Source organism: Schistocerca gregaria, chromosome 10 (genome assembly GCF_023897955.1).
Source record: "Schistocerca gregaria isolate iqSchGreg1 chromosome 10, iqSchGreg1.2, whole genome shotgun sequence".
NCBI lineage: Eukaryota > Metazoa > Arthropoda > Insecta > Orthoptera > Acrididae > Schistocerca > Schistocerca gregaria.
In genome coordinates this window covers 85,833,736-85,859,075 of record NC_064929.1, presented here as the reverse complement: position 1 = coordinate 85,859,075, position 25,340 = coordinate 85,833,736, and the positions used below count along the sequence as shown (strand labels likewise).

At 43.7% G+C, this 25,340-nt stretch overlaps 1 protein-coding gene across 3 annotated transcripts in view; it reads left to right on the top strand.

The window, feature by feature from the left end:
- Positions 1-25,026, top strand: part of LOC126293696 (uncharacterized) — a 28,476-nt gene extending 3,450 nt beyond the window's left edge. Inside the window, exons 2-5 of one of the 3 annotated variants that reach the window (XM_049986999.1) lie at positions 3,859-4,092; positions 11,550-11,709; positions 20,147-20,318; positions 24,177-25,026. In XM_049986999.1, the coding sequence (XP_049842956.1) occupies positions 3,859-4,092; positions 11,550-11,709; positions 20,147-20,318; positions 24,177-24,857 (1,247 nt within the window). In that variant the 3' untranslated portion in view covers positions 24,858-25,026. Of the gene's footprint in view, positions 1-3,858; positions 4,093-11,518; positions 11,710-20,146; positions 20,319-24,176 lie in introns of all 3 variants that reach the window. The other 2 variants (XM_049987000.1, XM_049987001.1) reach the window with 2 other exon arrangements.
- Positions 25,027-25,340: the final 314 nt, after the last annotated feature.

The window sequence follows — 25,340 nt, the reverse complement described above, 5'->3', positions numbered from 1 at the left end:
AAATAACAGTAATTGAGATGAGTATTCGATCACACATGTGTAACAAAGTATGTTGACAAAATTTAAGGGGTGCACAATAATGATTTCGTGGTAAAACACTTTCATGATTGTCTGTATAATCACTAGAACTTCTTCAAATTTAAGGAAATAAGAAGTTTTTCCGTGTTATTTTCCACTCACATTCATTGTCTAGTGCTTTTACTACTACTTCCCTTGTGTGCCTCAGAACGTTATGTCAGTCTGATGATGAAGTTTGGTTTATACCGTCCTTTAAAACTTTCCACTTCGGCTAGCATACATTTTTTGTTGTTCCTTGCCACATAACTCTTTATTTCGAGCCCATACCAATTCGATGAAACTGAAGTGGCCGTGGCACGGTGTCAATCTGGGAACTGCGTGTCCGTAGAGGAAGTGTGGTTTATCCTGAGCCACAGGATCCAGTCTCTAATGTCTTGTTTTGTGGAAGTTACTGTAGGTGCCATATCAAGGATAGTCAAATGATACGAGGTGTTGGTAATAACGATTACTGAAGATTTGCTCAAGTTTTTGATGTCTATTTGACATCAGTAAGAGCTAGAGAATGATTTACATATTCCAATTCTGCATGCCTATAGCTGAGAGAAATCTCCTTTGTATTTTGAGACACCAGTCAAAAACTAAAACCAAGGAATTATTATTTTATATAACTTCTTAGCCTTTTATATTCATAGATGTAGAAATAAAATAACAAAACCATTTCTTACGTTGAAAAGGTAATAAATTAGCTAAAGTAATATAAGAATTTTATGGCTGCGTTACTACGACTACATATTTTTTTAGAGAAAAATACTAGTTAACTTGATATAAGGTTGTAAATGTATTTTAACTCACAATATTTCCATTAAGAGTCCAGTGCTTTGCTCTTATGCTAAGGTGTCAAACAGGCAATTTTGTTTCATATAGTCTCGTTACAGTACACTATAGCAGTAATGCCAACTTAGCTTCGGGATACGATTAATGTGTAAATTGCGTAAGAAACTGAAACATGGAACAGACGTTCAGCACAGTGCATGGGGATGACTTCTACAGTGGCATACTGTGAGGATATAAATTACATTTACTACACACTGTAGGAGGATATGGCTCTTCTCCCACACTTAAAAATGATTTCCACCTGACGGCTTCATTTTTTGTGTATTAGCATACGACCTAAAGCCCCCAACATAAAGTGACCACCAAATTAACTGCTGTAGGTTCCTCATTTTCAAAATGTCACAGTACCTGTGACCACCGAATGTGAGGTACTACGCTAGACTGTGAGTCACAAAAGAATCGGTGCTTATTTGGCACTCCATCCCCTCACTCCCCACCCTTGCAGCCCGCTGCGTCCGACTGTCCCTACCGGCGAGGCTCTACCATCCGTGCCCACAGAGTACGCGGTATGGTGAGCACGCGGAGCCCCGGAAAGGATCCCAATGGCCTATGTCCACTACCTGTTGCTTGACTCCATGGATTTCAATACCTACTCCGAACTTTTCTTTTCTTTCCTTTACTGCTTGCTCAATATACAGATTGATTAGCATCGGGGAGAGGCTACAACCCTGTCTCACCCCCTACCCAACCACTGCTTCCCTTTAGTGCCCCTCGACTCTTATAACCCCCTCTCCTCTAGACGAGAGACTTTTTATTGTTGTTGTTTTTGTTGTTGTTGTTGTTGTTGTGGTGGTGGTGGTGGTGGTGGTGGTGGTGGTGGTGGTGGTCTGCAGTCGTGAGACTGGTTTGATGCAGCTCTCCATGCTACTCTATCCTGTGCAAGCGTCTTCATCTCCCAGTACCTACTGCAACCTACATCCTTCTGAATCTGCTTGGTGTATTCATCTCTTGGTCTCCCTCTACGATTTTTACTCTCCACACTGCCCTCCCATACTAAATTGGTGATCCCTTGAGGCCTCAGAACATGCCCTACCAACCGATCCTTTCTTCTAGTCAAGTTGTGCCACAAATTTCTCTTCTCCCCAATTCTAATCAGTACTTCCTCGTTAGTTACGTGATCTACCCATCTAATCTTCAGCATTCTTCTGTAGCACCACATTTCGAAAGCTTCTATTCTCTTCTTGTCTAAACTATTTATCGCCCACGTTTCACATCCGTACATGGCTACACTCCATACAAATACTTTCAGAAATGACTTCCTGACACTTAAATCTATACTCGATGTTGTTAACAAATTTCACTTCTTCAGAAACGCTTTCCTTGCCATTGCCAGTCTACATTTTATATCCTCTCTACTTCGTCGTCAGTTATTTTGCTCCCAAAATAGCAGAACTCCTTTACTACTTTAAGTGTCTCATTTCCTAATCTAATTCCTGCTGCATCACCCGACTTAATTCGACTACATTCCATTATCCTCGTTTTGCTTTTGTTGATGTTCTTCTTATACCCTCCTTTCCAGACACTGTCCATTCCATTCAACTGGTCTTGCAAGTCTTTTGCTGTCCCTGGCAGAATTACAATGTCAACGGTGAACCTCAGAGTTTTTAATTTCTTCTCCATGGATTTCAATACCTACTCCGAACTTTTCTTTTGTTTCCTTTACTGCTTGCTCAATATACAGATTGATTAGCATCGGGGAGAGGCTACAACCCTGTCTCACCCCCTACCCAACCACTGCTTCCCTTTAGTGCCCCTCGACTCTTATAACTGCCATCTGGTTTCTGTACAAATTGTAAATAGCCTTTCGCTCCCTGTATTTTACCCTTGCCACCTTCAGATTTTGAAAGAGAGTATTCCAGTCAACAAAGTCAAATGCTTTCTCTAAGTCGACAAATGCTAGAAACGTAGGTTTGCCTTTCCTTAATCTTTCTTCTAAGATAGTCGTACGATCAGTATTGCCTTACATGTTCCAACATTTCTGCAGAATCCAAACTGATCTTCCCCGAGGTTGGCTTCTACCAGTTTTTCTATTCGTCTGTAAAGAATTCGCGTTAGTATTTTGCAGCTGTGATTTATTAAAAGGATAGTTTGGTAATTTTCACATCTGTCAACACCTGCTTTCTTTGGGATTGGAATTATTTTATTCTTCTTGAAGTCTGAGGGTATTTCGCCCGATTCATACATCTTGCTCACCAGATTGTAGAGTTTTGTCATGACTGGCTCTCCCAAGGCCGTCATTAGTTCCAATGGAATGTTGTCTACTCCCAGGGCCTTGTTTCGACTCAGGTCTTTCAGTGCTCTGTCAAACTCTTCACGTAGTATCATATCTCCCATTTCATCTTCATCTACCTCCTCTTCCATTTACATAATATTGTCCTCAAGAACATCGCCCCTGTTTAGACCCTCTATATATTCCTTCCACTTTTCTGCTTTCCCTTCTTTGCTTAGAACTGGGTTTCCATCTGAGCTCTTGATATTCATACAAGTGGTTCTCTTTAATTTTCCTGTAGGCAGTATCTATCTTACCCCTCGTGAGAGAAGCCTCTACATCCTTACATTTGTTCTCTAGCCATCCCCGCTTAGCCATTTTGCACTTCCTGCCAATCTCATTTTTGAGACGTTTGTATTCCTTTTTGCCTGCTTCATTTATTGCGTTTCTGTATATTCTCCTTTCATCAACTAAATTCAGTATCTCTTCTGTTACCCAAGGATTTCTATTAGTCCTCGTCTTTTTACCTACTTCACTATTTCATCCCTCAAAGCTACCCATTCTTTTTCTTCTGTATTTCTTTCTCCCATTCCTTTCAATTGTTCCCTTCTGCTCTCTCTGAAACTCTGTACAACATCTGGTTCTTTCAGTATATTTTTTTACGGTAGCCGTCATAATTGGCAACAGTAATGTCTGAGAGCGCACAGGATTGGGATGAGGGACGTGTCTGCACGCAGCCTCCACTTGTCGGAGTGCCCAGCCAACTGCTGCCGCCCGTGCCCGCCCACGCGCAGCCCTTGCCTGTGGTGTCGCTGCCGCTGCTGGCGCAGCAGTACCGGCTGGCAGCGCAGCCGCCCCTGCAGCTGGTGCAGCCGCCGCTCGCCCGGCAGCTGGTGATCCACCCGCAGCTGCCGCGGGCCCCGCCCCAGCCGCCGCCGCTGCTGCTCCGCCCACCTCTCCGGCACACTGTGGTAATCCTACTCTTGCAGAAGTGTGTGCAAAAGACTAGAGATAAGGAATTAGTAACTTCGTTGTTGTTGCATTGACCGAGAACTTTGTAAAGCCATTTCTCGATTGGTATACAAATGGTATTTAGTTTTGTGGGGCCTTGATATTGGAGTGCTAAGTTTGAGACCTACTTTCTATCAATAATTACCCGGATAGGATTGACACCTCGGCAGAAGATTGTGGGCATTGTGTGTGGTAGTGCTGTACCTGCACGGAACGTGCGTAATTTTGAGTTTATATGTTGCAGAAGGAAGAAGGGCACTATAAAGTACACTAGCTTAGTGTTACTGCAGTTATATTCCAAACAGTGAAAGGTATTTTGTTAGTAAGTTAAAGACTAAAGTTGATGATAACAGCTTCTATATTAATAGTTAATTCAGTTGAATCTGCCTGCGCACCGTTCCTGTATGCACAATAGGGAAAACTCTAATAATATTACTCTTCACTCCCACAGATACTTGAAGTGGAATTCACTGTGATTATTTAATGACACAATCAGTTTCTCGCCCGAATTTTCTGAAATAACGTAATTGTGCCAGTTTTCCCACCGTGTGCTACATATGATGAATCTTTTCACTGCTACACGTGTCCTCTGTCTTCTGTGCTGAGGCAGCTTTCGTTATGTCTGTACTGCTCGCCGAATGCTGGTGCCTGTGCTGACTGAGAGACGATGTTCTGGCCTTTATGAAATACTTACTATCCAATTTTTTTTTAAAATTACTAGTTCCATGTTTTTGCTTGATGTGGGTCTTTAACTTGTCTGTGGACTGAATATGTATCAATTTTGCACATTGAGCTATCAAACTATCTTGACTCCTTAAAGTCCACATCTGCATTCCTGGCACAACTTTCGTCACCTTTATTATTTATTGCCTGATCCAGAGCTGACCCTGCTATTCATTTCTAACCTGTCTTTTTTTTTCCCCTGTGATCGGGTCCTTTTCACCAAAGAGGTAAGTAATATGCTGAAAGAGAGCTCAATTCTTGATCTTGTTACAAAAGCATCTTAAACACCTCTTTCCATTTAAAACTAATATTCTCTCTTCAATTAACAATACAACTTGGTTATATTACATTAGGGCTTCCCAACCTTTTCAGCTGTCGGATCCCTTCATCTGTCGAAAATCCAAGGCAGACCCCTAATCAGTCAAGAGCACAGTAACTTTAAATTTCAGAGCGAAACCCATGGGAACTGAAAGCTTCTTAATGCAAGTGCCATGCAAATTGTAGCACAAAATAAGGCACACATATTGTAAGATAACCTCTTGAAACTTTTTTATTCATGCAGGACACATTAAGGTGTCTGTAGCATTGTAGGAAAATCCGAGTGGCGTGCATATACACGTCCACGACCACATGGGAACAGCATAGCGAGGCCTGTACACGTGCTCGCAGCAGTGAAAGGATTCTCTTTCAGTCTTCAAAGGTAACTGATCTAACAGCTTGGTCGTAGATTTTTGTGTTGTTGCCAAACCGACTCTTAAATTGGACTCGTATCCACTCTGATTAAAATGGCAGTGATAGGTTGAAGCCCCATGACTGTATGCCGGCATGTTTTTCCCAGTTCCTTAATTTGGTATCAGGGGAACAGTGGCTTATGGAGAGAGATTAGTTCTGTAAGCACCATCTTTTTAAGTCACTTCAGGCCTTGTTGTCAAGGTTTATTTTTTGATGTTTCCTTTCCCTCTCTCTGATTTTTACCCAGCTACCTGTCTCATATGATGCTGCAAAGATCAAATTGGCTGAGTTCCTTAAAGGTTCGTCTCTTTTGTCCTCCCTATAAATTTGTTTGTTCATTTCCTTGCAGTTCTTCACAGCAGTATTCTTGAAACTTCCTGGCAGATTAAAAAGTGTGTGCCCTACCGAGACTCGAACTCGGGACCTTTGCCTTTCGTGGGCAAGTGCTCTACCATCTGAGCTACCGAAGCACAACTCACACCCGGTACTCACAGCTTTACTTCGACCAGTATCTCGTCTCCTACCTTCCAAACTTTACAGAAGCTCTCCTGCGGACCTTACAGAACTAACACCCCTGAAAGAAAGAATAATCTGACAGGAAGTTTCATATCAGCGCACACTCCGCTGTAGAGTGAAAATCTCATTCTCGAAGCAGTATTCTTGTTTGCGTTCAGACCTCCAGCAGTTCTGTTGAACGACTTGTCAGTAGGGAGAATTGGATACCACTCAGCCATTAAATTTTCCTCTTTCAAAGGAAACACATAACGCACAAACATTCCCCCGACCGATCTTGTACAGCAATCGCTCGGTACAGAAAACGACGTTGAGCTTTCCTACTAAATAATGTTTGACAAACTTGCTTCTGTCATTGTTGGATATCACACACATCACAATAAACAATAATGATAGATAAAATATTAATTCCACAACTATAAGAGATGGAAAACAAAATCCCAGTGTGCAGCAAATGATCCCTTGTATCCAGGAAGGCACCTTATATAGCATTTTGAACGGCATATAAGGTGCTTTCTTCCTCTAATATGGGATGTGTGTAGGGTACAGGCAGACTGTTGTCTGAAATGCTTTTGAACAGAGAGATCCGTGTGGAACATATGCTTTGGCGTGTCAGAAACTTGGACATCGAAGAATGGGGAAAAGAGTGCTGGAGGAGAATGAAAACAGAGGAACAGCAGACTCAAACAAATGAGTACTGACAGCGGTGGGGTGAAATGAGAAAAGTATTCAGAGAAGCAACATTGTGAGCTATGTACTCTGTCACTTATGCCTATAGTCCATTCACCAAAATGAGAGACAGACTGGAAACACATCAAATCATGTGACCAGAGCACTGCAGTCGAGGGGTGCACAATACGGGAAGCACTCTGTCAGTGTGGGCACGTATGTTGCGAGTAAAAGTTGTTAGTGTGTGAGCATAGGGTCTGATAGTAAAGTTTATTATGTTTGGAAGACCTTTTGATTATTAATGTAAGTATCAGTGTTTGTGATTATATTAATCAATCACTGTTTCTCTGTCCACCCAGTAGTTACTCTTTTTTTCTTCCATTAGTATCACGTACGCCTAAACTTATGTCATCCTCCACAGATAACAGCAATCGATGTCGACATGTCAGGTTTGAGTTCGCCCGAGTAGTGATGAGAAAAGAAGTCATTAAGTTGTGCAGAGAAACACATGGTTCTTAATGTTTACAAAACAGAGCTGTTGTGTCCAGAGCAATGAATGACTGATATTGTTTTAAAAACAGCTGCACACGCATGTGTTGGTCATTCTTCGCTTTATCATTTGATAAATGAGTACAAGGCCACACACTCTGAAGTTTCCTAAGAAAGAACAATCATGACAGAAGCTTTCAGAAAGTGTTGTTCACGTCTCCTCATTTGTTCCACAACAAATTGCTAACAATTTACAAGGTGCTTGCTGACATGAACAAACATCTAGACTTGGGCAATTTTCGGAGAATTACATTTTGTATATTATTTACATTTTGGTGTGGAAGCAGTAGCATGCTAATAGACAGGGATGACATCATTTTATGGGGGTGGCATTATCTGCGAACCATTAAATTGTTGAGAGATGAAGGAAGACCCATTTACTATTTGGGCGAGACATGGTTGAATGTAGGACATACCTGAAGTAACATCTGGGTGGATAACGCCATTAAATCCTCTAAACAAGAGTTTCTGTCCAGTTTACCAACTGGAAACAAGGGTCCACTGGGTAAACCCAAATTTCTCTGTAACACTGCGATTTCCCCCCAGGGGCTCACTGCTCTTTTGCCGGTTCATTCTTGGCTACCACGGAGCCCCAGTCTTTGCAGCATATTTTCCCATCCATGCAGCATGTCTATCCTCTTATATTGTTTTTCCCCTCCCTTGGGGAACATGGCTGGGCTGTTTTTGGAAATGTATTCTGTTTTTTCGGTAGTTGATATCAGAATACTCTTCACTGTTTTTTGTTCCTTTTTTCGTTCTTCGTTCACCTTCTCCTATCCTTTCACCGCTTCCTTCTTTGAGGTTCTTCTTTTTCTTTTCCTCCTTGTCCATTCCTGAAGGTCAGACCATGCTTGTGACTTGTGTAACTGGTGACTTGGTAACACATAACTCCCAGCCCCAGGTTGACAGGTATGGTTCGCACGTAGCCCCCGCTACAGGCCACACCCAGGGAGAGGTGATTGCCTGAGCTGCTACCTTCCCAAATTGCCAATTTGTCTCTCTTTCGGGCATTCCAGAGGTGTTACCTAAGGTGTGAACAATCATCTAAGGGTCGGCCGGTTGGAAGGAGCATACATCGGAGACGCTGGCAATCGGAGGGGATTTTCTCACAATGAGCCAATCGTCATCTTGACAGTCCACATCTAGCAAACGTAAGTGGAATGAAGCTCCCAATGCAAAGACTCTCCCAGCTGCATCACAGTTCCTTGTAGTTTCATGTACTAAAGATGGTCATCCATTTCATATTCAGAAGGGTGTCGATGCAATTGCCACCCCTGTAAAAACCTGCTCTCATTTACGCAATGGCTCTTTGCTTTAGGAGACAACTCTGATCCTCGAGCACAACTACTGCTGGCCACTTCATTTCTCCACGGCAGTCCTGTTCCTGTCAAGGCCCATAGAACTTTGAATTCTTCCTGTGATGTTTTTACACTATGCTTCTCGATGGTATGACTGAAGCAGAATTCCAAACGTACCTCTCTGATCAGGGTGCCATTGCAGTCCATTGGGTGATGAACAAAGTAGATGCATCCTTAGTGTCCACACACACCCTTTTTCTCATGTTTGATAGAATAGTGCTTCCATCGAAGATCAAAGCAGGCTATAAAGTTATCACAGTCTGATCGTACACTCTAAACCTGATGCGCTGCTACCAGGTCATCGTTTCGACCACACTCGAATGTCCTGTCAACACACTGCCAAACTTCTGGTAGGGATGCTCACAAGGGCATTGTCCACCTTCTTCGCCCCGCTGTATCGACTGCAGTGGTGACCGTACTGCATCCTTTCGAGATTGTTCCATCTATCTCGGTGAGCAGGATGTCGGGGAGATCTGGGTAAAGGAAAAAGTTCCTTACCCGGTCGCTTGCAAGTTATTGATTAGTCACAAACCCAGCACTGGCACTTGTGCTGTTCTTGCTACATTTCGCTTCACGAAGTACACGGCAATGCAGTTGTGCAACCTCAAATTCAGTACTGTGGTTGTGAAATTGCCCGGTGTCATGGTAGCATCACCATCTCCTCGTCCAGCTGTGCAACAGACTGTTAAACTTTCGCCTCACAGGGCAAAGTCACCTTTAATGCAGCTGGAAGGGTTGGACAGAATGCTCGTGCAACGACTTCCTCCATCCCTCCAGCCAACAAACATCTGAGTCTTCCTCTGCCTGTCGGAAAGGCTCCAAGAAATCGAATTCTCCAGACTCTGCACCCTGTAGCATTGAGTCTTTGAACGCCGGCACTTGGCAGCCATTAAAAGTGACACCCCTTCATTTTTTCCCTCCTCTTCTTTCCTCGTTATGACTCTCCTTCAATGGAATGTTCGTGGCTTTCGATAAGACAAAGAGGATTTACGGCTGCTCTTAGAATCACAGTGTCCACTTGTTCTCTGCCTCCAGGAAACAGTATTGACTCCTCATGACCGCTTTACACCCTAGGGGGGGGGCTCGCCACTCTGGTGGGTTAGTGCTCGGCTACCACGGGGCCCTAGCCTTTGCAGCACTTTTTCCCTTCTGTGCTTCATGTCTATCCTCTTGCTATTCTTTTTCCCCCTCCCTCGGGGAACACATCTGGGGTATTATTGGGAACATTCTGCATTCTGTCGCTGACCTTCGAACAGTCTCAACTTTCTTTTCGGTTCCGCTTTCCTTCCACTGTTTCCCTTCTCCTCTCATTCCTCCGCTTCAGCATGTGAGGATGCTCTTTCTTTCTTCTTCCTCCCTGTGCGCTCCCGAAGGCCGAGGTGACCGGGTAACATGTAATTCCCAGCCCCGGGTTGACAGAACGGGTTCGCACATACCCCTTGGTGCGGGCCGGGCCCAGGGACAGGTGATTGCCCGAGCTGTCACCTTCTCAGATTGCCCATCGGTCCCACCGTCAGGTGTTGGGGAGGTGTGACCTGAGGTGTGAAAAATCACCTAATGCAGGTGCACCCTCACGTGATGGGGGCTCCCAGTTGGCAGGACACACCGTCGGAGGCACCGGCAATAGCGGGAGATTTCCTTGCAACGAGTCACTCGTCCTCTCTGTCGATGTCGACGAAATGTAAATGTAATGGGGCTACTGATTCGGAGACCCTTCCCGCTGCACCGCGGTTCCGCATGGTATCGCGTACTGAAGACAGTCAGTCCTTCGCCACGGTCAGTCCGTTTATTATTCGGAAAGGTGTCGGTGCCATTACTGGCCCTGTGAAATCCTGCTCTCCTTTACAGAATGGCACTTCGCTTTTGGAGATGGTTCCGATTCTCCAGCACGACAGCTTCTGGCTGCCTCGCTTCTCGACGGCTAACCTGTTCATGTCGAGGCTCGTAGAACTTCGAATTCTTCCCACAGTGGTGTAGTTTACACCGGACCGCTTGACAGTCTAACCGAGGCTGAAATACAATCTTACATATCAGATCAGAGTGTCATTGCCGTCCGTCATGTAATGAAAAAGATCGATTCCTCCTCGGTGCCCACCTGCACTCTTTTCCTTACCTTTGATAGGGTGGTGCTGCTGTCCGAGATTAAAGCGGGCTATGAAACCATCACAGACTGGCTGTACATTCCGAATCCATTGCGCTGCTACCAGTGTTGTCGGTTCAATCACACTAGAATGACTTGTCGACAACCGGCTCAATGTGTAATCTGTGGCAGGGATGCACACTAGGGCGAATGTCTGCCGCCTCCTCCCCGCTGTATTAACTGCAGTGGCAGCCACGCCACCTCCTCCCCGCTTACACTAGAGGAGTTTGAACCCGCCTGAGACCTCCACATCCAAAACTGATACACAGTGGTGCATTTGATCCAGTGTGTTAGTCAGTTTTCTAGGAGAGGGTTACTGTGATCACAAGGGACACAGTACAGTGAATGGCCCTCACTCTCAACCTCCCATGTCAAATGCAGTTTACATTCCCAGGAGAATGACTCTAAGAGGACAAATCCGTTTGTTGCACCAGTGCTTCTGTGATCAGTTTGTGGGTCCTAAATCACTTTCAGTGCATCATTTCTGCTTTCAGCATATCTCAGTATTTCGTGCACGTGTGTTTCTGTGTGACATTACTACGAGTGTGTGTTACATTTATTTTAGAGTAGTGTCATTTTAACATACTGGCTGAAACATTTAAAAACTAAAGTATTTATATTGAGTTTCTAGTCATTTGTACGAAATAATAATACATAATTGCATTACGTAATACGTCGTTAATACCCGTTTTCCCATCTTAGGTGAATCCACCAGTTAAAGCTAACGTTTTAGGAGCCCCGTGTGTCGCGAAGTCATCAAACGCCGTAAAAGCTCCGGCGACTCTGCCAGCTGTGAAGGTGCCACCCGCAGTAAAGGAGTCGGACGGCACTTCGGAGGCAAATGGGAGTGCAGCGGTTACCCTCGACTCCACTTGTCAGAAGTCAGAGGACAGGTGTGTGCCGCAGCCTTACGGCTGTTTGCTTTCCTTTTTCCAGTAGCTGCCCCCCCCACCCCCCCCCCCCCCCCTTGTATTGTCAGTCAGTTATAGTAGTGTTTCTGGAGATTCTTATGTTCTATTTGAACTTAAAACCAGGTGTAGAGACACATCCTGTGTCTGTAGTGTTGTTGTTTTGAAAAATCACACACAAAAATTAAGCTGAATATTTGCTTACCAATTACAGCTAAATACCTTTCTAGAATCACTGAAGAAGTTACTCATAGTCAGATTTGGAATTTGGAACCTTCTCGGCTGCTCGGTATATTCTTTAATTGCATTATCATTATGTGCTACAGACTAAACTGTAGTGTAGCATAAAAATAAATTGCACTTAGCAATTACTAACATATATATTACCTAATTTTATACAACACAATTGCACAAGCATTTGACGATGTCTTATATCTATTGGTAACTGTTAAGTCTTCAGACTGAAGGTACGTGCTGTGAGAGTTGACATAATGTTCCCATTGTATTGTCAACAGTATGGCATTGGGAATTGCTCATGTAATTGTGTCGTATAAAATACAAAACATAATCAATCAAGTACTTAATCTCTGTGGACAGTAAGTAATAGTTCGCTAAAACACATAATTGAGCTGACATTACTGTAGACCCAGCTCTTGTGAAAATAACTCGGTCGTGTGGCTGGCTGCAGCGGCACTCCAATTTGGTGGAGGACGAGATGGGAAGCAGCTGTATTGGCTTTCAGATAGTGTCACTAGGTTATTGGCGTTGGGAAGAAATAAAAAGTCATAGTGCCAATGAAACGTGTGAGCAGAATTTTAAACTCGATGATGATGATGATGATGATGATGATAAACCCACACAGTAAATATACCATTTACAATATGGATAAATGTGTTATTAGCCAGAAATCTCTGCGATATTGTGAATAATTTTAAAAAATGCAAATTTTGCAAAATTTCATACCTAGCATGGAAACTTGCAGAAGAAATTGTTCTGCCTGTTCGATTCAGTCCTGAAAGTGCCAGAATGAAGAAGTTATTGGGTGTGTGAATGAGACAACAGTTTAAAAATGAGCATAGTACAATAAACGTTTACGCAAGAAAGTAAGTCTCTATATTAAAGCTGCCAGCGATTAATTCAGAGGAAATGTGGATTCGTACACATTTCGCTTTCATTAAATTCTTCTGAAGAGTCGGTCGCTGAGGAGCGCCTTTTGAACCAAAATATGTTAAGCAGGTAACGGCCTGTAGTTATGTCTATATTGGATTTGACAACATGGATCCACTTGTAATAATACCGGAGTGTATGACGTTACTATCTCCCCCTCTGCTGCCATCCTCAACAGCTCTCCAGTTTGCTTTCCCAGTTAATAGTTATTCTTTAGAAAATTTAAATTTTCCAGCATTGCCAGTTGTTCTGGCCACTAACAGACGGAATGAGAATGCACTTTTTGCATTAGAGCCACAAAAAGACTTAATGGAATGTAACTGTTTTGTAAAGTGTAAGAAAAATAGGGCAAAAAATTTTAGACACTGTCGTGCAGTGTGTTATCCATATAACCTTGTCTCAATTGATTTCGACATATGACTACTGCTGCCCTGAGGAAGGGTGTGATTTAGTATTTGCGGCCAAAGTGTCAATTCTATTTTTGTGTCAGATATTTTAACGACTTCTAGTTACATTCTCCGGGTGCTCCAAATAGTGTTTACTGCTTCAAAGTCTCCTTTGTCTTTTGATGTGCATTTGTTTCTCAAATGGTCAGTACTGACTTAAAGTTAGAATACTTGAAGCAAGATAACCTTTATTGAGTGTTATAAGTAGAGCTCAGTTTCTGAAGTAGGAGAGGTTCCGGAAAGGTAATTAACATGCAGTTACATTATCTTAAAATTTTATTGTAACAATACCAGAGAAGGAAAGTTGCTACTCGCCATATAGGGGATGCTGAGTCGCGATAGGCACAACATTCACACAATTATAGCTTTCAGCCATTAAGGCCTTTGACACAACTTGCACACACGTCTGCAGTCTCAGAGCTGAAACCACACTGCGAGCAGCAGTACCAGTGCATGATGGGAGTGGCGACTGGGTGGGGATAAGGAGGAGGCTGGAGCGGGGAGGGAGAGGGATGGTATGGTAGGACTGGCGGACAGTAAAGTGTTGCAGTTTAGATGGAGGGCCGGAGAGAAGGTGCGAAGGTGGGAGGGAGAAAGTAGTGCAAGGGAGAGAAATAAAAAGAAATTAAAAGACTGGGTGTGGCTGTGTAGTGCTGGAATGGGAACAGGCAGGGGGCTGGATGGGTTGGGTGAGGACAGTGTCTAACGAAGGCATGTAGGCATGACAACCAACAAGCTGTCTGTCTGCATGAACAGCCAGCGACAAACTGTGGCCAAAAAGCAAGTTGGCCACTTTGTCGCTGAACACGCTGCCAAACATGATCTCTCTCATCCCAATGACTGCTTCACAGCCTGTGCCGTACGGATCCTTCCCACCAATGCCAGCTTTTCTGTATTGCGCAGGTGGGGACATTTCCTGCTATACATCCTACGTTCCCGTAACCCTCCTGGCCTCAACCTTCGTTAGTCACTGTCCTCACCTATCCAGCCCCCTCCCTGTTCCATTTCCAGCACTACACAGCCACACACAGTCTTTTAATTTCTTTTTATTTCTCTCCTTTCCACTACTTACCCCCTCTCCCCCACTGCACCTTCTCTCCTGCCCTCCGTCTAAACTGCAACACTTCACTGTCCACCACTCACACCATACTATCCCTCCCCTCCCCTCCCCACCACAGCCTCTTCCTTACCCTTACCCACACGCCACTCCCATCATGCACTGGTGCTGCTGCTCGCAGTGTGGTTTCAGCTCTCTGAGACTGCAGACGTGTAGGCAAGTTGCGCTTGCAAGTGTGTGTGTGTGTGTGTGTGTGTGTGTGTGTGTGTGTGTGTGTGTGTGTGTGTGTGTGTGTTTGTGTGTTTGTGTGTGTGTGCGCGCTGACAAAGGCCTTAATGGCCGAAAGCTGTAATTTTGTGAATCTTTTTGTTGTGCCTATCGCGACTTAGCATCTCTGCGATATGGTGAGTAGAAACTTTCCTTCTCTGGTATTGTTACATTCCATCCTGGATTTTCCATTGTTTGAAATATTATTGAACATTTAAGACCCAGACCACAAAATATCATTTGACTATTTTCTCAAAGATCTCTCCATAATAATTTAATGCAACAACCTTCAGTTTTAAAAGATTAACCAACAAAAATTCTGGAAATGAAATCTGTAATCTTTAAATAGTGTGGAATTCTTAAAATTCGTTGATACTGTTTTAAATAGATTTAGTTTTTCAAAATTTCCCATACGTTTTCAAAACACAAATGTGAAAATGCAGTGAACTACTGAGAACCATACGGGCCTACAGCACCCTGTCATCGACTTTGAGATTGTAGCACGTTTTCGTGCTCCTGACATCTGTTGATGTTACAGTGAATCAGCTTTGTCTGTGCTGTACATCTACACTGGTATATATGAACTTATGCGAAAAGCTCTCTGACTAATTTCTCTGATGTTCACTTCCACGTTGGCCCAAAGCGCAAATATTCATTGTTGTAGGAGTGCTTGCTGCCTACACTGCTGCCTTCATAAAGGTGGAAGGTCTTGAAGGAATTTCGTGGTTTCAGCACTAGAGTCAGTTAAATGGGTGCTGAGGATTTCAGATCCTTTAAGAGTGTTACAGACCTCATTAGCAAACCAAAAGTTGATGCTCATGTTAACAATGTACATTTCAAAAACTTTGCCATGATGAAGTTTTTTAAAAGTAACATATTCTTCATCAGAGTTAGATACCACAATTTGTCATTTCCCCATAGTTTGTAGATGCCTTGCAAAATCTAGTGCTCAATTACGTAGGTAGAAGGTAAATATAAAACTAGAAACACAAAGGCTTTAAAAACTACTAGATCCAAATTTGAAACATGTTGACTTAACTGAACTTGTAGATTTCATGCCTGAAGTGAATAGACAGTTTTATCTGAACGTCAGGCCAGAGAATCTTCACTGGTTCCACGTACGCACTGTTTAGGCAAGTGCTAATTTACATGAGCAGGGCCTGCATGGAAACGTGCTCCAGATGGCTTCAACTCAATAACAGAACAGAAAAAGTTTGCCTTTACTTGACCTTTAAATTTGAATCCAAGATACACAATAAACACAAAAGGATACCCAAGTTTAATTATTATTAATTAGGGTGACCTTAACAGCTAGTCTTTAACGTGCAATGGAGCTGTAATTACAGTTCCAGCAATGTAGCTGTCAAAAGCAGAACAACCCAGATATGACCCCCCATCCCCAGGGGGCTCAATTCTTTGGCGAGTTCCTGCTCAGCTACCACAGAGCCCCAACCTTGTGGCACTATTCCCTTCCGTGTTGCGTGTCTATCCTCCTGCTATCCTTTTTCCCCTCTCTCGAGGAACAAGTCTGGGCTATTTTTCGAAATGTATTCTGCATTTTCGGTAGTAGATATCTGAATGCTCTCCACTGTTTTTCATTCCCTTTTTCTTTCTTCATTCGCCTTCTCCTAGCTTTCTTCCTGTTTAGCTATTGAGGTTACTCCCCGTCTGCTCCCGGAGGCCCGCCCACGCTTGTGACACATGACTGGGTAACGCGTAGGGTTCGCACGTACCCCGTGGTACAGGCCAGACTCGGGGAGGAATGATTGGCTGAGCTGCTACCTTCCCAAATTGCCGATTGGTCCCTCTGCCAGGTGTTTGGTGGGGCTCGAACAATCACCTAAGGCAGGTGAGCCCCTCTCTGTGGAAGAGGGTCCTCCAGTTGGAAGGAGCGCGCCATTGGAGACACTGGCAGTTATGGCAGATTTTTCTCGGTGTGAGCCAATCGTCACCTTTGCAGACCACGTGTACCAAACGCAAATGGAATGAAGCTCCTGATGCAAAGACCCAACCAGCCATGCCACGGTTCCTTGTGGTTTCACATACTGGAGAAGGCCAGTCGTTTGCAATGGTAAATCTGTTTCTTATTTAGAAAGGTGTTGATGCAGTTGCTAGCCCTGTGAAATCCTGCTCTCATTTATGCAATGGCACTTTTCTTTTGGAGACTACTTCTGATTCTAAGGCACAACAACTGCTTGCTGCTTCACTTCTCTACATCTACATCTACATTTATACTCCGCAAGCCACCCAACGGTGTGTGGCGGAGGGCACTTTACGTGCCACTGTCATTACCTCCCTTTCCTGTTCCAGTCGTCTATGGTTCATGGGAAGAAAGACTGTGGGAAAGCCTCTGTGCGTGCTCGAATCTCTCTAATTTTACATTCGTAATCTCCCCGGGAGGTATAAGTAGGGGCAAGCAGTATATTCGACACCTCGTCCAGAAATGCACCCTCTCGAAACCTGGACAGCAAGCTACACCGTGATGCAGAGCGTCTCTCTTGCAGAGTCTGTCACTCGAGTTTGCTAAACAAGTCTGGAACACTATCACAGTTACAAAATAACCCTGTGACGAAAAGCGCCGCTCTTCTTTGAATCTTCTCTATCTCCTCTGTCAATCCGACCTGGTACGGATCCCACACTGATGAGCAATACTCAAGTATAGGCCGAACGAGTGTTTTACAAGCCACCTCCTTTGTTGATGGACTACATTTTTTAAGGACTCTCCCAATGAATCTCAACTTGGCACCCGCCTTACCAACAATTACTTTTATATGATAATTCCACTTGAAATTGTTCTGCACGCATACTCCCAGATATTTTACAGAAGTAATTGCTACCAGTGTTTGTTCTCTGTGGCTATCCTGTTCATGTCAAGTCCGTAGAACTATGAATTCTTCCCGTGGCGTTATCTGCACTGGGTTGCTCAATGGTCTGACTGAGGCAGAAATCCGAACGTACCTTTCTGATCAGTGTCATTGCAGTCCATTGAGTGATGAAACAAGTAGATGCATCCTTAGTGCCCACACACACTCTTTTTCTCACATTCGAAAGAGTGGTGCCTCTGTACTCAAAATCAAAGCAGGCTGTGAAGTTGTCACAAACAGACCGTACATTCCGAACCCGATCATTTCGTCCTCACTCGAATGTCCTGTCGGCACCCAGTCAAATGTGTCACCTGTGGTGGGGATGCGCACGAGGGCGATTGCCTGCCTCCTTCTCCCAGCTGTATTGACTGCAATGGTGACCGTGCTGCCTCCTCTCGAGACTGTCCCACGTGTCTCGGTGAACAGACCTGGGAGATTTGGGTAAAGGAAAAAGTGCCTTATGCTGTCATTCACAAGTTATTGGCTAGTTGAAAGCCCTGCATTTTACCATCTGGCACTTACAGTACCATTCTTGTTACATCTCACTCCACGAAGGACACAATCACGCAGATGTGCAATCTCAAATTTAGCACCACAATTGTAAATTCGTCCAGTGCCGTCGTAGCATCCCTGTCTCCTCCTCCTCCTCCTCCTCCTCCTCCTCCTCCTCCTCCTGTACAACAAACCACCAAAGTTTTGCCTTGCACAGCCAAATCATCTGCTACACAACCAACAGGTTGGACAGGACGGAAATAATATTCCAGCAAAGACTTAATGTCCATCCAGCTGACAAACATCTGAATCTTCATCTGCCAACCAGAGAGACTCCAAGAAATCAGAGGCAAACGGTCTCCTTCGCCGACTCAAGTGTGCTCTTCGACGGTGTCAGTTTGTGGTCCCCTCACGTAGCTAACCTCCTTGTTGCCATTGTGCACCACCAACTGTTTATCTGCCCCAGAATCCACAGACCGACTGAGGGAGAATGCTGACGCGTCTGTAGATCTCGTGGAGCAGGATCCACCTCTGCGTTCTGTTGCAGAGTGTCTTCGAAGGCTGGAACTCAACAGCCGCTGACATGACACCCTTCTGTACCCTCGCCCTGCCTTCCCTTTCCCCATTGTGACCCTTCTCCTGTGGAATATTTGTGGTCTTAGATCCAGGAAGGAATTACAGCTACTCTTGGTGGCTACATGTTCTCTGCCTCCAGGAAACAAAATTACAACCTGACAACTGCTTTTACCTCTCACATTTCTTTCTTGTCCACTTTGACCTTCAGCCCTCCTGCCTTGAGGACAGCATTCCACAAAACAAAAATCCAGTTTTGAACAAACACTATTTGCCACTTTCAAACGTTTAGCAGTGTCCAAACTTAGCCCGCATCTTGTGGTCGTGCGGTAGCGTTCTCGCTTCCCACGCCCGGGTTCCCGGGTTTGATTCCCGGCGGGGTCAGGGATTTTCCCTGCCTCGTGATGGCTGGGTGTTGTGTGATGTCCTTAGGTTAGTTAGGTTTAAGTAGTTCTAAGTTCTAGGGGACTGATGACCTAAGATGTTAAGTCCCATAGTGCTCAGAGCCATTTGAACCATTTGTCCAAACTTACAAATAGCTGACAGAAATGGCTGTACAATTACTAGGGAGTCTACTGTGTACGAGGCTGCTTCTTGGCACCCAGTCTCACTGGTCCACACTGCATCCACCAGAATTACAGTAGATTTCAGTGTCTTTGTAGCCTTCGGCAAAATTGAACACAGCCACGTTCCCGTCAAAGAAATGGCAACCACTTCTCCCGAGGCACCACATCGGGGTTGGTGCATTAACTGGCTTCCAGATGTGGAGCCACTGAGATGGCTTTATGCCTTCGGCAGGGATCCGGAATCGGTCGCCTCCTACCAGCTAACGAACCACGCACTCTTCACTTAGCCGCAAATGATGTCACTCTCCTTCCCCCTCTGTGCGGTAGTGATGACATTTCCTTGTACTCGCTCTCATCCACTGAGACAACTGCTATGTACACACCTAACTCTGTGACTGCTGGCTACCACAGCTGGCTTTCTCGTCTGCACCGCCTGAGAGCCCACACGCGTACTGCTCGATTGTGTGGCACTCACTCAATTTCTGTCATAAGTTTTCCAGCATCCCGATTCTGATAGGTTCCTGAATTACTACATCTGAGCAAGTTGGAGTCTGCCGCCCGATACTGATCTCGTCGTGTTTTGTTTAGACATTATACTCAAAAGTTGTCAGGTGTTGCTGCAATTGAGAAGTAGCTGTATCTTAAGTGGGTTTGACAAAATGTGGGAAAAGTATGCCAGTTAAAAGAAAACACTGTTGAGAAAAATAAAATTTATTTTAGTAAGAAAAGCGTGTATGAGACTGACTTTCGAAACACATCTTGTTTGTGTGGAACTTTTGAAATATTATTATATTAACTAAATAATTCATCAAAGCAGTTTGTTTTATATATGCATGTTGCGTTAACAGCGCTATCATTTAGGTCCAGAATGTTTGCTGCCTTCATTTAGCATTTAGCTGTGGCTGACATTTCACAATTAGATGCAGTGATACACGTAATGTCATCTAGAGAGTTTGACCGTGCTTACATTCTGTGAATTCTATTTTACAGGTGCGAAGCTGTCGTGAGACGAGAGACAAGTTTTAAAACAGAGACGAATGGCACTGTGCCAGAAGAAATAAAACGACAGGTCGAAAAGAGTGAGAAACCCTGTGCGGAAAGGGAGGAGGTCTCACCGGGAAACGTGTCTGACACACCGTGCAGTGACGTGGGAAATATAAAGGTGTGTTTGCAGTTCCTGTTTAGTTTTCTTTGTGGCTTTCTCGGGACAGGTGTAAGCTATCTTCAAGTTTTCCAGTTCAGTTTCTTCAGTACCTCTGCGACTCTTTCCCACGCAGCAAACAAACCTGTGACCATTCGTGCTTCCCTTCCCTGTTTACGTTCAATACCCCTTGTTACTTTTATTTGGTGTGCATCCCACACATAGCTGCCTGAGTAGCAGCATACCTGACCCTGTTAGGGGGAGCCTACCGTTTTCAGTGTCTTGTTTAATTCATTTGATGTCATCCCTTTTTATCTCTTACTACATTTCGTATAATTAATTATCATCTTTCTTACTTTTATGCCTTCCCTAACACATATGCTCATTCCACCACATCAGTATTTTTCTCTTCTAAAATTGGTTATCATATCAAAACTTAAAGTACTAGCTGCCCCCTTCAAACCCATTTATGCTCACTTATGCATATTACTGAATTACCCTTGAGGTGATCATTCGGCAAGACTCATAATTTATCAGTTTTATTCCCTAAACTTTGTACAGTTTGAAAAAGGATGTTTAATAGCCAAATGTTCAGTTGATGTGCCGCATAACACCATATTTCTTCGACTATGCTCATTTGTGGTGAATCCTTGTGTTGGTATTATGGTGGCATTCATCTTTTGAATCCTGTACATAGCTTTCAGATGCTAGGCGAGTTCACTTCCTTCTTTCTTTTTTACTGTTGATATTGGGCCAAATCCTGTTGGAACCATTTGTTTCTTTTTATAGCTACTCTCGTACATTATTTTATCAACTGCCCGTTTGTATTTGATTAAAGTACCATTGTACCAGACTGGTTCTGGTGTACTCCATGCATCATGAAATTACCTTTTTCATAGCTGTTGACATGAACTTTGAACAGGAGTGATTTAATTTTTGAATATTTCACTAAAACTCATTATCACGAGACCAATCGGTGAAGTCAAGTCAAATCTCATTGATAGATACACAAGTATCGCATATGTGGTAGACACCAACTGTAATGTGCATACTTCTTTGATAAATGCTCTGGACTTATAATTGTAAAGTTGATTTCATCCCACTATGAGAGCAAGTAGATTAAAACTGAAGAAACTGCAAAAATGTGAGAAATTAAGGAGATGGGACCTGGATAAACTGAAAGAACCAGAGGTTGTACAGAGTTTCAGAGAGAGCATAAGGGAACAATTGACAGGAATAGGGGAAAGAAATACAGTAGAAGAAGAATGGGTAGCTCTGAGGGATGTAGTAGTGAAGGCAGCAGAGGATAAAGTAGGTACAAAGACGAGGGCTGCTAGAAATCCTTGGGTAACAGAAGAAATATTGAATTTAATTGATGAAAGGAGAAAATATAAAAATGCAGTAAATGAAGCAGGCAAAAAGGAATACAAACGTCTCAAAAATGAGATCGACAGGAAGTGCAAAATGGCTAAACAGGGATGGCTAGAGGACAAATGTAAGGATGTAGAAGCTTATCTCACTAGGGGTAAGATAGATACTGCCTACAGGAAAATTAAAGAGACCTTTGGAGAGAAGAGAACCACGTGTATGAATATCAAGAGCTCAGATGGCAGCCCAGTTCTAAGCAAAGAAGGGAAGGCAGAAAGGTGGAAGGAGTATATAGAAGGTTTATACAAGGGCGATGTACTTGAGGACAATATTATGGAAATAGAAGAGGATGTAGATGAAGACGAAATGGGAGATACGATACTGCGTGAAGAGTTTGACAGAGCACTGAAAGACCTGAGTCGAAACAAGGCCCCGGGAGTAGGTAACATTCCATTAGAACTACTGACGGCCTTGGGAGAGCCAGTCCTGACAGAACTCTACCAGCTGGTGAGCAAGATGTATGAGACAGGCGAAATACCCTCAGACTTCAAGAAGAATATAATAATTCCAATCCCAAAGAAAGCAGGTGCTGACAGATGTGAAAATTACCGAACTATCAGTTTAATAAGCCACGGCTGCAAAATACTAACGCGAATTCTTTACAGACGAATGGAAAAACTGGTAGATGCAGACCTCGGGGAGGATCAGTTTGGATTCCGTCGAAATGTTGGAACACGTGAGGCAATACTGACCTTACGACTTATCTTAGAAGAAAGATTAAGAAAAGGCAAACCTACGTTTCTAGCATTTGTAGACTTAGAGAAAGCTTTTGACAATGTTGACTGGAATACTCTTTTTCAAATTCTAAAGGTGGCATGGGTAAAATACAGGGAGCGAAAGGCTATTTATAATTTGTACAGAAACCAGATGGCAGTAATAAGAGTCGAGGGGCATGAAAGGGAAGCAGTGGTTGGGAAAGGAGTGAGACAGGGTTGTTGCCTCTCCCCGATGTTATTCAATCTGTATATTGAGCAAGCAGTAAAGGAAACAAAAGAAAAATTTGGAGTAGGTATTAAAATTCATGGAGACGAAGTAAAAACTTTGAGGTTCGCCGATGACATTGTAATTCTGTCAGAGACGGCAAAGGACTTGGAAGAGCAGTTGAACGGAATGGACAGTGTCTTGAAAGGAGAATATAAGATGAACATTAACAAAAGCAAAACGAGGATAATGGAATGTAGTCAAATTAAATCGGGTGATGCTGAGGGAATTAGATTAAGAAATGAGACACTTAAAGTAGTAAAGGAGTTTTGCTATTTAGGAAGTAAAATAACTGATGATGGTCGAAGTAGAGAGGATATAAAATGTAGACTGGCAATGGCAAGGAAAGCGTTTCTGAAGAAGAGAAATTTGTTAACATCGAATACAGATTTATGTATCAGGAAGTCGTTTCTGAAAGTATTTGTTTGGAGTGTAGCCATGTATGGAAGTGAAACATGGACGATAACTAGTTTGGACAAGAAGAGAATAGAAGCTTTCGAAATGTGGTGCTACAGAAGAATACTGAAGATAAGGTGGATAGATCACGTAACTAATGAGGAGGTATTGAATAGGATTGGGGAGAAGAGAAGTTTGTGGCACAACTTGACTAGAAGAAGGGATCGGTTGGTAGGACATGTTTTGAGGCATCAAGGGATCACAAATTTAGCATTGGAGGGCAGCGTGGAGGGTAAAAATCGTAGAGGGAGACCGAGAGATGAGTACACTAAGCAGATTCAGAAGGATGTAGGTTGCAGTAGGTACTGAGAGATGAAGCAGCTTGCACAGGATAGAGTAGCATGGAGAGCTGCATCAAACCAGTCTCAGGACTGAAGACAACAACAACATGAGAGCAACTTTGTCCCTTTTTGCAGAATTAACACATTATTTCTGTATATTGCTGATAACATTTGTGAACTCGGTACTAGGCTTATTAACATTTGAAAAAACTCATGTTCTCGTTGGCAGAGCTCGACACGTATTTTGTTAATGTTGTGGGGCTCAACGCATATTTTGTTAATGTTGTGGGGCTGACTGTCTACAAATATTTTTGCATTGGTTTTGTGTTGTATTTGGTTTTGGATAGCTGCTGCACTGTTGTTTGTAAATTGCATATTTGTACACAAGTGCTGTCTGGTACATTTTCAGCCACAAACTTTTCAATGTTAAGTTTTGGCTTGTGTGTGTGTGTGTGTGTGTGTGTGTGTGTGTGTGTGTGTGTGTGTGTGTGTGTGTGTGTTAACAGAGACCATTGGCTGAAAGCTATAAGTGTGCAAATGTTTTTCTTTGCTTCTCATAAATATTGTTACATTCCATCCTGGCTTGTCTATTAACTGATAATCAGTTGAATGTGGTATTTCTAAAGTCTTTGCTAACATTCCCTGTGAGATTTCGTCTTCTCTCTCTCTGTCTCTCTCTCTGGCTACTCTTCTTGTCTTGTTAATGTTTCCATTTGTGTGTTTTGTGCTGCAGGTGAGAAAGATGAAGCACGTAATGATTCTGGACGAAGACAGGAACTTCTGTGCGGAGCTCCCCTTGGAGAAGGACAACACGCTGGCCCCAAAGCTGTTACAAAAGCACTTTCCCGGGGTGTGTGGGCTGACGTACCGCTCTTCAGACTGTCCTCACCGGCAGTGGATCGTCCTCGAGAGTGGGAAGCTGCGAGCACCGAAAGGGGGCTGGGAACATGACGTCTATTACTGTGTGTTTTCCAAGCAGAGTGGTGGAAAGTGGCTGCACACCTTTTGTCACTGTTCGTTTTCTAAACCGAGTAAGAACAAGCTAACAAAATCTCCGATAAAGTCCTCTTCTAATAAGAACAACCATGTCAAAACTCGTCCGCACGAGGTGTCTAGCAAGAAATTGCAGAGTGAGGAACCTGACGTCTACATAGTGGAAGAAGACGAGGAAAGCGAGAGGCAGAGGTGCTCGGAGGTCGTGGTGTGTAGTTTGCCGCAGTGGGTCACAGAAGAGCGACTGCGGGAACACTTCGACAGGTTCGGCAGGGTAGTCAAGTGTGTCGTACAGAAGGACTTGGTCGGTGGCCGCTATGGACTGGTCAAGTTCCGGGATGTTTCTGCACAGGAGAAGGCTCTGGCCGAAGTGTTCCACAGGTTCGGGGACACGTGGTGTTCCGTACGTTTGCACAGCTGACGGTGAACTGGTTGCTACCTGTACGTGTTGTACTGTGTAAAGTGTACAGTGTGGACATTCATTACTCAGGTGTTTCTGATGTAGAAGTGATGAAAATGTTGCCTTACAGTGGTGCAATTACAACTAGTAATGTCTCCTTTTTCTATTAAAATGTTTAGAAAATTTACAACATTAGTGTCGATTATTTTCCCCCCCCCCCCCCTCCCCCTCCTGTCCTCGTGTTACACTTATACAATGTACGGATGGAAATATCTGGTGGAATCGGCAAGTTTAAAAGGCCTGCTAACATTGATTTTCAGTTATCTGGGTGCTTAGAGTTGCCTTTTGTTTGCATAATCTTCTAGCAAAAGACTACACAAACTTGGAGTCTTTCCTCCTAAGCAAAAGGAACTGTTGCAGGGTCATGTTGCCATGAGGTTCAGTGATGGTCCGCGGCTTGTCTTCTTCATAAAGCTGTTTTGCTAATAAAATTTAAATCTCATG